Source organism: Mycetomoellerius zeteki, unplaced genomic scaffold, assembly GCF_001594055.1.
Source record: "Mycetomoellerius zeteki isolate Tzet28-1 unplaced genomic scaffold, Tzet1.0 scaffold113, whole genome shotgun sequence".
Classification (NCBI taxonomy): domain Eukaryota; kingdom Metazoa; phylum Arthropoda; class Insecta; order Hymenoptera; family Formicidae; genus Mycetomoellerius; species Mycetomoellerius zeteki.
Window position 1 is genome coordinate 2,386,352 of NW_017256051.1, and position 12,814 is coordinate 2,399,165.

Below are 12,814 nucleotides of genomic sequence, written 5' to 3' on the forward strand. Positions count from 1 at the left end.
ATATATATAAACATGTATATTCACAAACGTATATAATTAATATTATATATGAAATATACCCATACATCCTTCCTTCTTTTGTAAAATTACTTTTTAGTGCAATAAGAATAACAATAATTAGGAAATATAAAAAATAGTTAAAAGGATAATTTTTACATTATGTAATAATATTTTGAAAAAATTAAGTTTGGAAAAATGTAAAAGAATTATTCATATAATTATACATATATAAAATTATACATAATTATGTTTGAGTAATTTTTTTACATTTCACCAAACTTGATTTTTTCTAAAACAATACAAAAATTATCCCTTTAATTATTTTCGATGTTTTCTCATTATTATTACCATTATTATTTTTATTATACTAGAAAGCAATTTTACAAAAGAAAAAAGAATGTATGAACAGGTATGGACTTATTTCATATACAATTACAATATATATGTTTATGAACATTTATACAGGTTTATGTATATTTACAAATATTTATATATATTCATGCATGAAAAATTTTTTATCGGTATCAAATACGTTTATATCCAATAATTCATCGTTTACGTAAACATAAAGTTCTTTCATTTTCAAGGAAATGTGATTTTTATCACAATAATAACTTCACACAATAATAATATGAAGTTACTGACTCCTTTCCCGTCTAAAATGGCCAACATAACCCTCGCGCATAGATATTGCAGGAACTGCTTCACCTCGGGAGCTGAAGCAGTCACCTCTGTGAAACTGGTCCCTCATTTTCAAAATTGTGAAAAAATAAGCAGAGTTCTGGTTGCCCCCCGAAGAGTTCTAGAGTTCTCTATCAATTTTAGAAAGAGTTCCGTTGATTAAAGCGATGAAAACACCATTTGAGTTTCGGGGAGGGTCAAGTTCACGATTCCGAAATTTTGAAGGGCTATGATTTCTTTACTGTTCATTTTAGCACTTTGATCCACATAGGACAATCGATAAAACTCTTCGGGGAGGGGGGGGCAACCAAAACTCTGCTTATTTTTTCAAAATTTTGAAAATAAAAGGCCAGCTTCACAGAGGTGAAGCAGTCCATACCGCTGTCTTGTGCTGCGAGCCGTGTAGCCCACCCTACCGTTCTCATGCGCGTATGAACGGCGCATGGAGTAAAACGGAACGCTTTTCATGCGCATCATGTATGAAACAGAACGTCTATGTGTGCGTACGTGCGTGTATATGTGCATGGGCGGGCGCGCACGCACGCAAGCACACACTCCAAACATGTGATATGCAAATTTCAACCAAGCGATCTCCCTATAGTGCACATCGGATAACGCGAATGTCAACGGTAATTATCCAAAATCTTGCAAAATGTAGGATTCACTTTAAAACATAACCCATCTCTCAAGCATGTTAAAGTAATGATTGTGGTGTCATTTTAAAAAGGAAAAGTTTCCCACTTCAAAACCTATGTGGTGACATTTCTCGCCCCGTCTTCGTTTTGCCCGTGGAAAGCTGAAAATCGTGATATTTTCAGAATTTTAATATTGCTTCTGATCTTCACGAATAAGACCATTAGATGAGGCAAAAATATCATTTTAATTGTTTTAAAGTTGAGGTTTACCCTTCAAAATGCATCCAGAAAAATTGTCCTGCGATTCCTGGAGAAGCTGAAATAGTCTTTTAAAAATCGGCAAAATTTGCATATTTTAGAGATCCCTAATTTTGATGCATAATGTATTTAGATAATGCTTAATTTCTTTCTTATTCAATTTTTTCAACAAGTCAAATAAAAATGAAAATTTACTCTGACTCTTGCAAAACTATAATTCTAATTGATGACTGATTTTCTTATATATTGTAATTACATTTCTTTCAACATTCTGCATATAAAGATGTATTATTAAAAAATCGTTTTGAAGATACTTCACATATTATCAATATTATAAATATTATAAATATTGCCTATTATTAAATATTTTTTAATATTTAAATATTTCCATATTATTACTATAAATATAAAAATGTAAAGAGAAAAATTAACTGTTTTGTAAAAAAAATTATATTTTTATATTTTACGATTCTTAAAAAATGAAAATAACTAAAAAATAGTATATTATTTAAATTTAAAAAAAGGATTGCTCCGTTTTAGTTCAAGAACCATATTTTTTAGATGATTATATTGGAATATCCTGTATGTATATTAAGATTATTTCTCCTTACCTTTTGTGAGTAGATGAAAACACGAGACGCAAACACGGGAATCAATATTTCCCTGGTACTCTAATTTGTATTTCATATTGCAACATTTGTTACATAGTACCTGCAAAATGAGTTGTAAATTTAAATATTGGATTCTTACAAAAAAAGAAATGCAATATTACAAAGGAGGATGTTAAAAAAGTCCGATTTTTTGCTCTCCTGCGGAACCTTAGTTAATCACAAAAAGTTGTTATTTGGGATCCACATAAAATAATAAAAATAGTTTCATATCCCAGAAATGCGGGGAAAGTAGATTTTTGTTGTGTTATATGTGTCTCCTTTTGTAAGTCGAATTTTCGTATACCACGCTAAAACTTATGAATTGAATATATTGAAAAAATTTCTCATGATAATGGGTATTTAGAGGTTTTAAAGGTCATCATGATTCTGTTATTAAACATGGCAAACTATGGAAATAGGGAATCTAAAATGGCGCCCTCGACATTCAGTTTTATACGTAGGATTGCAGTAATCGAATTTTTTATCAAAATGAATCTGGGCGTGCTGTGTAAGACAAGTTGACTACGAATCTATTAATTAAATGGAAACATCAATGATGGCGAATTCAAAATGGCCGATCCAAAATGTTTGTGCTCGATTAAAGTCACATAAATATATTTCATACAATAAGATGAACGCGCTATCTTTCAACGTCTTCTATTGCGCACTGCTAAAGTAAAATTAAGAAATAATTCAAATTTAAAAAGTTCTGAAAAAATGGTAGGTATTAGACAGCTGGTAATTATTTTTACCCGATGAAAATGGTCTACTTGACCACTCTCAATCTGATTCAGAGACAATGGCGAGGACGAGAGGTTGTCACTGTCTCCATTATTTTATATTTTTTTATAGTTTTCTTTTTTTAATTTCTTTTGTGTTTTATATATCAAATCTTTTGTATTGGATTTCTCTATGTATAATATTTATGTTTTATGTATCCCACGATAAAAGATATATATAAAACGCAAAAAAATTTTAAATATACAATATATAAAAAATAGTAAAAAATAATGGAGACAGTGACCACCAATAGAGTTCCCAGAATTAAGAGTCTGGACGATCTTGTTTAATTTTTCATTGATTCTGAGCAATATGGCGCGACCAATCGTTGCTATTGGAACTGAAATGACTAAGCACATATGTGTGCACTTACTTAACTGTATATGTACAGGGTGTTACATCACCATACAGATCAGTATGACGGATTGTCCATTCATGCAGGCGCGCATGATCACAATTGCATAAACTTCAACGGCGCAATCAATAGCACACCTTCTTTTCTAATAAAGTTCGTAGCATATCAAATTATGACGAACTTCCGAAGAAATAGGTTAAAACAGAAGCCGAAATGGCAAGATATAGGTTATAAAAACGAATTTTATCATGAAAATGAAGCATGTCTTTCTTCTTATAAGAAAAATTCGATCATAATCATTGTGTAATATAATTTGATTACTTGAATTATTTTTACAGAGAACGAAAGTCAGAAATAAACATATCTTTGCAAATTTAAATTATAAATGGACCAATAAATTTGATTCACTGTAAATAATGACAATAATCGGTGGATCTAATAGTTATTTTGAAATAATAATAATTCATTTTAATAACAATTAAATAAACTGATGTTAATAATTCATTAATAATAATTTAATAAACTGGTATTAATAAATAGCATTATATAATTTTTTATATAAAAGACTGCATCTTATAAATCGCCAAGAGGATTATTACTAAAAAATATACATCAAATATGATGCAACTTGGCAAGTTTTATAAGATGTAAGTTAGCATCATATTCAATGTATATTTTTTAGTAATAATCCTCTTGGAGATTTAGAAAATATAGATATAATATGCAGTCATTTATATAAAGAATTGTATAGTGCTTATTAATCACAGTTTATTAAATTATCAATTTATTAATGAATTTATTAATGAATTATTATTCTTCCAAATAAATATTATAAGATTTGCCGATAATTATCCTTATTTAAATTTGCAGTGAATCAAATTTATTGGTCGACTTATAATTTAAATTTGCAAAGATATGTTTATTTCTGACTTTCGTTCTTTGTAAAAATATATAACTCAAGTAATATCAAATTATATTACATAATGATTATGATCGACTGTGATCGAATTTTTCTTATAAGAAGGAAGACATGCGTTTTCACGATAAAATTCGTTTTTATAATCTATCTTGTCACTTGGGCTTCTATTTTATAACCTATTTCTACGGAAGTTCGTCATAATTGCATCACAATTTGATTGCTACGAACTTTATTGGAAAAGAAAGTGTGCCATTGATTGTGCCACCGAAGTCTACGCAACTGTAAACGACCTTGCGCGCCTGCTCGAATGGGCAACCCATCATACTGACCTGTATGGTGATGCAACACCCTGTACACCTGTTGAAAATTCTTGTAAGTTTTTGTACCAGATCTTAATAAAGTTGTACATGATCAATCAAGATTACTAAATGAACGTATATGATCATATAAGAATCTTATATAATTTTTACATGAATCTCACCAGTAATAATCTTTAATGACTTAGGAATCTGGCATGAATCGTACACGATGATTTATATCGCAATGAAAAAATATTGCTTTAACAAATATAATAGTAATAAGGCTCAATAAATTCAAAAATTACAAAAAGGAATAGGGCTACGAGCCAAAGGCTCGTATATTGTCCTCTTAACCTTATAAGAAACTCTTAAAAAAATAATTTCTTTACAGGATCATCCAAGAATATGGTATTAATTATGTAGGATTCCTAAATGTTACATGAAAGATTATGTGTTAGTCTTAAAAAACATAGTTACGAAATACTTTATCTTTCAAGTTGGTGCAGGAATCTGGCAGGAATCATACACGACGATTTATATCACAATGAAAAGATTTTAATTACTTTAGCCTAATAAGATACTTTTAAGAAATAATTTCTTTACATGATCGCTCCAAAGTAATAAAGGTATCAATCATCCCAATAAACGAAATAGAATTATTAAATGAACAGAAACTGGATTAAATATATGAAATGAAAAAGAATGAAGAAAAATTAAAAAATTTGTTAGAATACTAAAGATGATTGAATATATTATCACTGTCTTAATGAATTGATAAATTATAATTTCGCCATAATAACTGACATAGACTTTTTATGCTCCTTTCCCAAATTAAGTTTGATTTAGTTGGAAAGCCGTTATTCAATTTGTGTAAAAAGAATTAATTTTTAGCCAAAATGAATTCTTTTAAATTCCATTCAACTCCTTGCTTGTCTATTTTATTTATTAGGATACGAGCAATAAATCCAATCACAAAATTCTAATAGTATTCTTGTAATATTTTCATAATGACACTCCAGTTATATTCTTACAAGATTCACGTTACATGCGTGCAAGATTCATGTAACATGCATGTAAAGTCATGTAACATGCTTATAAGATTCATGTAACATGGGTGTAAGATTCATGCAAGATTCTTGATTTATCTATGGGTATCATATGCGATATATTCTTATATGATCTTGTATTGATTGTTCCTGTCCGAAATTCGGTGAAAATATGTGAAAATTTTCTTGAAAGATTTCACAAGAATTTTTCTTATAAGAATTTGCAACAGGGCAATTGTATAAGTGCACATGTATGTGTATGTCACATATACTGCACATATACGTACGCCATTTTGCTTCTAACTAGATGATTGTCCAGACTCTTACTTCTAGGGACTCTAACCACCACGTCCTCGCTATCTCTGAATTAGACTGAGAGTGGTCAAGTATCATTTTCATCGGGTAAAACAAATAATTACCAGCTGTCTAATATCTACCATTTTTTCAGAAACTTTTTTAATTTGAATTTTTTCTTAATCCTACTTTAGCAGTGCGCAGTAGAAGACGTGGAAAGATAGCGCGTTCATCTTATTATATGAAATATATTTATGTGACTTTAATCGAGCACAAACATTTTGGATCGGCCATTTTGAATTCGCCATCATTGATGTTTCCATTTAATTAATAGATTCGTAGTCAACTTGTCTTACACAGCACGCCCAGATTCATTTTGATAAAAAATTCGATTACTGCAATCCTACGTATAAAACTAAATGTCGAGGGCGCCATTTTAAATTCCCCATTTCCATAATTTGTCATGTTTATATAATAACAGTATCATGATGAGCAACCTTTAAAATCTCTATGAGGTTAACCTGTATAATAACCTGTATAATAACCTAACCCGTTATTATAAGAAATTTTTTCAATATATCCATGATAAGTTCTAGCGTGGTATACGAAAATTCGACTTACAAAAGGAAACATATATTTAAAAAATCTACTTTCTCTGCATTTTTTGGGATATAAAACTATTTTTACTATTTCATGTTGATCCCAAACAACAACTTTTTGTGGTTAACTAAGGTTCCACAGGAGGCCAAAAATCGGACTTTTTAATATCCTCCTATGGAAAAATTAATTTATAAAATAAACTTTATTGCGTAATATATCAATCAATAAATAATATGACTGGCTTGTCTTTATTTTTTAAATTCAATAAATACGTACTTTACCGCAAGCACGACAATGATGACGTCTTTTAAGTACAGTAAATTTAACATCGCACAACATACAACTAGGTGCATCACTATCTGGAACCCAAAATGGAGGCTGTTTTCCCAATACTGTATTACATTCGACTAAAGAATTATCAGAAACATCCGACGAAGCACCGTGATCTTCATCAACAACACCAATTTCTGAGTGTTCTGGTATCCCTGGTGCAGTACTTGAAGATTCTGTTATATTTTTTTTCAACATGAAAAAATTGAAGTTATATATTTTTATAATTGTGTGAAAAGTATTTGATATACTAATTGGCAAAACAAATGATTGTGAATGAAGATATAAAGGTTTCTCGAGATAGACCATGTCCTATCAGCTATCAGTAGCAGAACACTTGCAATATAGCAACTTGTAGCACAGCAGAAATCGTACGATGATCTATTATATATATATAATCTATTATATATAATAGCATAAATAGACAAAAATAAATCAAAAAACTTTTTAACAAATTAGAATATTGCGCTTCTTAATTGATTTGTTTAATAATCTGTAAAACTTAGAAACAAGATTTACGAAAAGATATTGAACTTTTATTTTGAATCCAGTAAATGAACAATTCTCCATAGAAAAAAATTGTTATTCAAGTTTTCAATAATCAATTTAATATTCTCTAAATCCTATATTGGAATTGTATCAGAAAATAAGCTGATATAAACAAATACTACACATTTTTATTTTTATTAGTCACATTTTGTAGTCTTTATATTTATCTGTAACACAGAAATTTGAATACAAGAAAGATACGTCATATAGTAATAAACGAAAGAACTATAGTTCGATATTAGAATAACATATCTAACATAATATTGATATTTTTGTCATTATTTAATGACAAGATGCTGTAATTTTACTGTGTCTTTACTGTTATTTTTTTTTAGACATGCTCGATTTCTACCGTGTTTTTGCCATCTTGCCGTGCAAAAGTAAATAAGTTCGATTTCTAACGATATTTGCCAGTATAGTATGAAGTCATATTATGATCAAATTTGACTTAATTTCTGTTGACATATTGTGCCAACGTACAATGCTCAAATTAATCTTTAGAATTTCTTAATTTTTGTAACATTTTTTTAGCATATCAGAACATGGAAATTGTTTGCTTTCTGTTGTATTTTTGCCAACATTGATTCCGCACGGGAGACGATACATCATGTTTGGCTGCTGCTAAAGGTTTGACAACATAGCATGTAGTCCACGTTTGCAATATGTGATCATGGCCGACCTGACAATTTAGGGACATGTGCTAGCTCTCTCTTTTCCAAAAAAAAAACAAGTATAGAATACTGTAAATAAAAAAACTGATATACCAGAATTCTTTGCTAACTTTTTGCTTTAAAATACTACAAAGAGAAATTAAAAATTTGAATGATTATAACTGTACTAACGCTGGTCATTATAACTATATAAAAATAAAGCGAAAAAATAAGAAGTTAATTAGTTTAAGGTGATCTTAAAGTTATCTGTTTTAGCAACTAAACGCTAATTTTTGTAACGCATTTTCATATATACTTCTTTTACAAATTTTGGAAATCCTTTCTCAGAATTAAAATAAGAAGTTAATTAGTATAAGGAGATCTTAAAGTCGTCTGTTTTACCAACTAAATGCTAATTTTTTGTAATGCATTTTCGTATACACTTCTTTTACAAATTTTGGAAATCCTTTCTCAGAATTAAAATAAGAAGTTAATTAGTATAAGGAGATCTTAAAGTCGTCTGTTTTACCAACTAAATGCTAATTTTTTGTAATGCATTTTCGTATACACTTCTTTTACAAATTTTAGAAATCCTTTCTAAGAATTAAAATATACGCAAGAAAAATCTTATTTTAGACCATACATGTGAGAACACAATCGATAAACTAGAAATTAAACGCCTATAACGGTCGAAGCTGGATTTTTAATACTTAAATAATTCAATGTGAATTATATAATATATACAGTCATGGACAAAATTGAATGGACACTTATTTATCTTATATGAAAGTATTGTAATTTTATCAATTTTCCTAATCAATTTCTTATTTTTCTACTTTATATTATAGTTTGCATTATCATCAATAAATTTGGCTAATAGTTTTATTATCTTCTTTTATATTATTTCTAAAATAGATTTCTAAAATAGATAAATTATGTAAAATAAATATTAAAATCTATTTTACATAATTTTTCGTATTTTTCCTTTTTCATAGCATATTTATTAAAGAATCTGGTTACATTTGTTCATAAATAACGATTATACAATGTAAAATTACTAAACGATATACTCAATATCGCATTGTGTCTGAGGATTAACTTCAAAAAAAAATCAAATTAGAAGTTAATAGTTACCCCGATAAAATGTGACTAAATTAAGTTAAAAAGTTAAGAGTCTAAAATGTAACTAAGTTAAGTTAAAATTAATTAACTTTTTAACTTAACTTTTATCTTTTTAACTTAGCGCTACCCAACCCTGCACACATTAAATTAAATTGACGGGAATTGAACCTGGATCTCTTGTATTCCATACAAACATCCTAAGCCTTTAGACCAAGGCCTTACAAGGGAAGTGGCCAAAGTGTTAATCGCAAATTTATACAAAATACCGTCAAGGCACTAGTTTCTGATCAGTCTCTAATTTCTGATCAGTTTAGTGAATAAATTGTTTTATTGCATTCACCGTCATAAATATTCATTGTAAAAAATATTTATAATAAAAACTGAACATAGAGAATAATAAGATTGAAAGACCGCTAATGTTAAACATAATGCTTTAAATTAAGAAGCGCCATAACGTTCTGACCGTTATGGCGCTTCTTAATTTGAACATAAAGAATTACTAAGTGTAAATATGGAAGTTCCAATTGAACGCATTTTTATGACAATAAATTCGTCAAGATAAACGTTCGGACAAGAGACGCATATGCGGCCATCTGTTATGGTCGGGCGTAAGCCGACGAAAAAGGTTCTTTGTTTCGTCAACTTGTCATTTGCACGCGTTTAATGAAATCAAGGTAATTATATATATTTCCTTCAGAGAATAGTTTACTAATAGATGTCGTCAAAAAAAAGAACATTTTGTAATTTTTAACTCGAAAAAGATGGGTGATTACTTTTAGGTTCTGATTTTTCTCATACATATCCAATTTTCGCTCAGTCAAGTAACACATAACCTATCTTGTAGCTTATTTTACTATTTTTATAAGATCTACTTATTTTCCCGATTAATATTCAAAATATTGTATAAAATTGAATATATAAATTATGTATATATATATATATGTATATACATATATATACACATATATAAATTTGATTTAAAGATATGAAAAAAAATTTAACTTCGATAAAGTTTCTGATAAAAAATGTTTATCCTTTCTTCAGCTGAATAAAATCCACGCTGCAATGGCATCAAAAGAAAAAACTGTGTACAAAAAGTACAATCCAGAGAATATGAAAAGAGCTCTGGACGACATTCGCTTGAAAAAATTATCAGTGCGTGCAGCTAGTAAGTTGTACAACGTGCCTTTCTCAACATTACTAATGAAGCATCATGGCATATATCCGATGAATGCTAGACCAGGTCCTGCGACAATTCTTACTTCAGAAGAGGAAAATGTATTAGTTGAATGGATTTTACATATGAGTGTGACTGGTTTCTGCATTACAAAGGAGCAGCTGTTGAACAGTGTCCAAAAATCAGTCAAAGATTTAAAACGAAAAACACCATTTACAGATGGTAACTTTCAAAACGATGGTACCAGTCTTTTCTCAATCCACAAGTGTCACTGAAGTTAGCACAAAATTTATCTCTTAGGAGAGCTGAAGTGTCGGAGAAAGATGTCCGTAATTGGTTTCAAGAAATAAAGGTATATTTAGAATCTAAAAATTTGTTAAATATCAGTGGTTCGAGGATTTTCAATTGTGATAAATCGGCTTTCTTACTGAATCCAAAATCTAAAAAAGTGCTGGCATCGAAGAATCAGAAAACAGCTTATATTCGAATCACAACAGATGAAAAAGAATGTCTCGCGGTTCTTATCACTGGCAATGCAGACGGACAACTGGCTCCTCCCATGATCCTCTACGCCTACGAACGTATACCTGGTCCCATAGCTGCAGCAGCACCAATAGGGTGGTCTCTTGGTCACTCAAAAAATGGGTGACCCAAGAGAGTTTTTATGAATACGTAACAAGTGTTTTTTACAAATGGTGCCTTGATAATCATTTGGAATTTCCTATAATTCTATTTGTCGATGGTCACCGTTCTCACTTGACACTTGCTCTCAGTGATTTTTGTGTCCAGCATAAAATTGAATTAATTGCTTTATATCCAAATGCAACACATCTACAGCCAATGGACGTTACCCTTTTTCGACCATTAAAATTGAACTGGAATAAAGTTGTCGCAACATGGAGAATGGAACATGGTGGAGTGTCAGTGGACAAAGTGAATTTTGCTCCTCTTCTTAACGAAGCTATCAGTATGCTCGACATAAAAAGAATACTTGGAAATGGATTCAAGGCTTGCGGATTACATCCCTTTTCACCAGATGCTGTGGATTATTCAAGACTTCTCCGTTCGAATATAACTCACATGAATCAATCTATAGAAAATGAAGAAGCGAAAGACAAAAATATACGGTTCATAGAGAAGAACATTTCTCCAAAAACTTTGGAACGTTTCAAGATAAATAAAACTGGAATTTGGACAGGAAAGATTCGAGATGAAAATTTATTCTATTTCTGGCTAAGAGCTACTAGTAAAAAAACCCTCACTCAAGAAAATTCATCTCAACAATCAAGAAATTATTGCAGATGGGATAGAATAATTAAGATTTTGATCGAACTATTTCTGGCTAAGAGCTACTAGTAAAGAAACTCCCACTCAAAAAAATTCATCGCTCAACAATCAAGAAATTGTTGCATGGGATAGAATAATTAAGATTTTGATCGAGAACACTTTTTACGATAAAAATATTCATAGAACTATTTTTATTATCTACATTTTAATTTTTACATATTTCTTATTTACAATTTTAGATTTTACAATTCAATTATTAGAATTTTATCTATAAGTTTATAATTTAATACAATTTAATATGATTCAATATTTACAATTTGATTTTTTATACATCTAGTGTGTCATTGTCAGTATATTTTTAAGATCGGTTTTATAATACATAATTATACATTTTTCTTGAACTATAAGTTTTATAATATTATATTATACATAATTATACATTTTTCTTGAACTATTTCGAGTATATATTATTGGAGAATAATTTTTTTGTCGGTTCTATAATTTTTAACAGGAAATCCAATTAACAGTAACTTCAGAAAAATGTTATGATAGTCTTGGAAAAAATGATTTAGGAGAAGTGCCAGTCTCTTCCTCTTCCTATTCAGAACCTATTGTCTTAACTACTCAAGAAAACATCATAGTTCCGATATCCGCACCTATAAAAGAAGACACTTTTTGGATTATCCATGAAAATGGAACAATCGAAGAGATACCTATTTCAGAGCATTATCAGTTAGCCACACAAGTTTGTTCGAATGAAGGAAGTCAGAATGCTTCTATTGAGAATCTACATTCAATTCAAAATTCATCAATTATTAACGATGAAAATTTGAGCCCAAATGTAAAGCCTGCAGAATGTTTGAATGTAGAAGAAAAAATTCAAGGCAAAACTCTTGACTCAATTTTAAATCCGGACGAAAAGGCTACCCGATCTCAAACTCCTAAACAACGTATGAATTTTTTATTAATTTTTAAGATAATTATTCTATAATCACAATAAAACAAATTCAACAATATATATAATTATTTTAAAAAATGAATGTTATTATTGAATTCTTAGTCTTTTTATGTAACAAAGTATGTATGATCAGAATATAATTCTTGACCTGATCAGAAATTGAGTCTATGAGTAAAATGGCTGATCAGAAATTGGTTCCATGTAACTCACGGCTATTTTATCTC

The 12,814-nt window shown here is 29.5% G+C and overlaps 1 protein-coding gene across 1 annotated transcript in view; it reads right to left on the minus strand.

The window, feature by feature from the left end:
* Positions 1 to 2,171: 2,171 nt before the first annotated feature.
* Positions 2,172 to 12,814, minus strand: part of LOC108727190 (zinc finger FYVE domain-containing protein 9-like) — a 56,424-nt gene continuing 45,781 nt past the window's right edge. Inside the window, exons 3-4 of the mRNA XM_018455188.1 lie at positions 6,794 to 7,023; positions 2,172 to 2,285 (exon numbers count right to left, since the gene is read on the minus strand). Coding sequence (XP_018310690.1) covers positions 2,172 to 2,285; positions 6,794 to 7,023 — 344 coding nt within the window. The remainder of the gene's footprint in view (positions 2,286 to 6,793; positions 7,024 to 12,814) is intronic.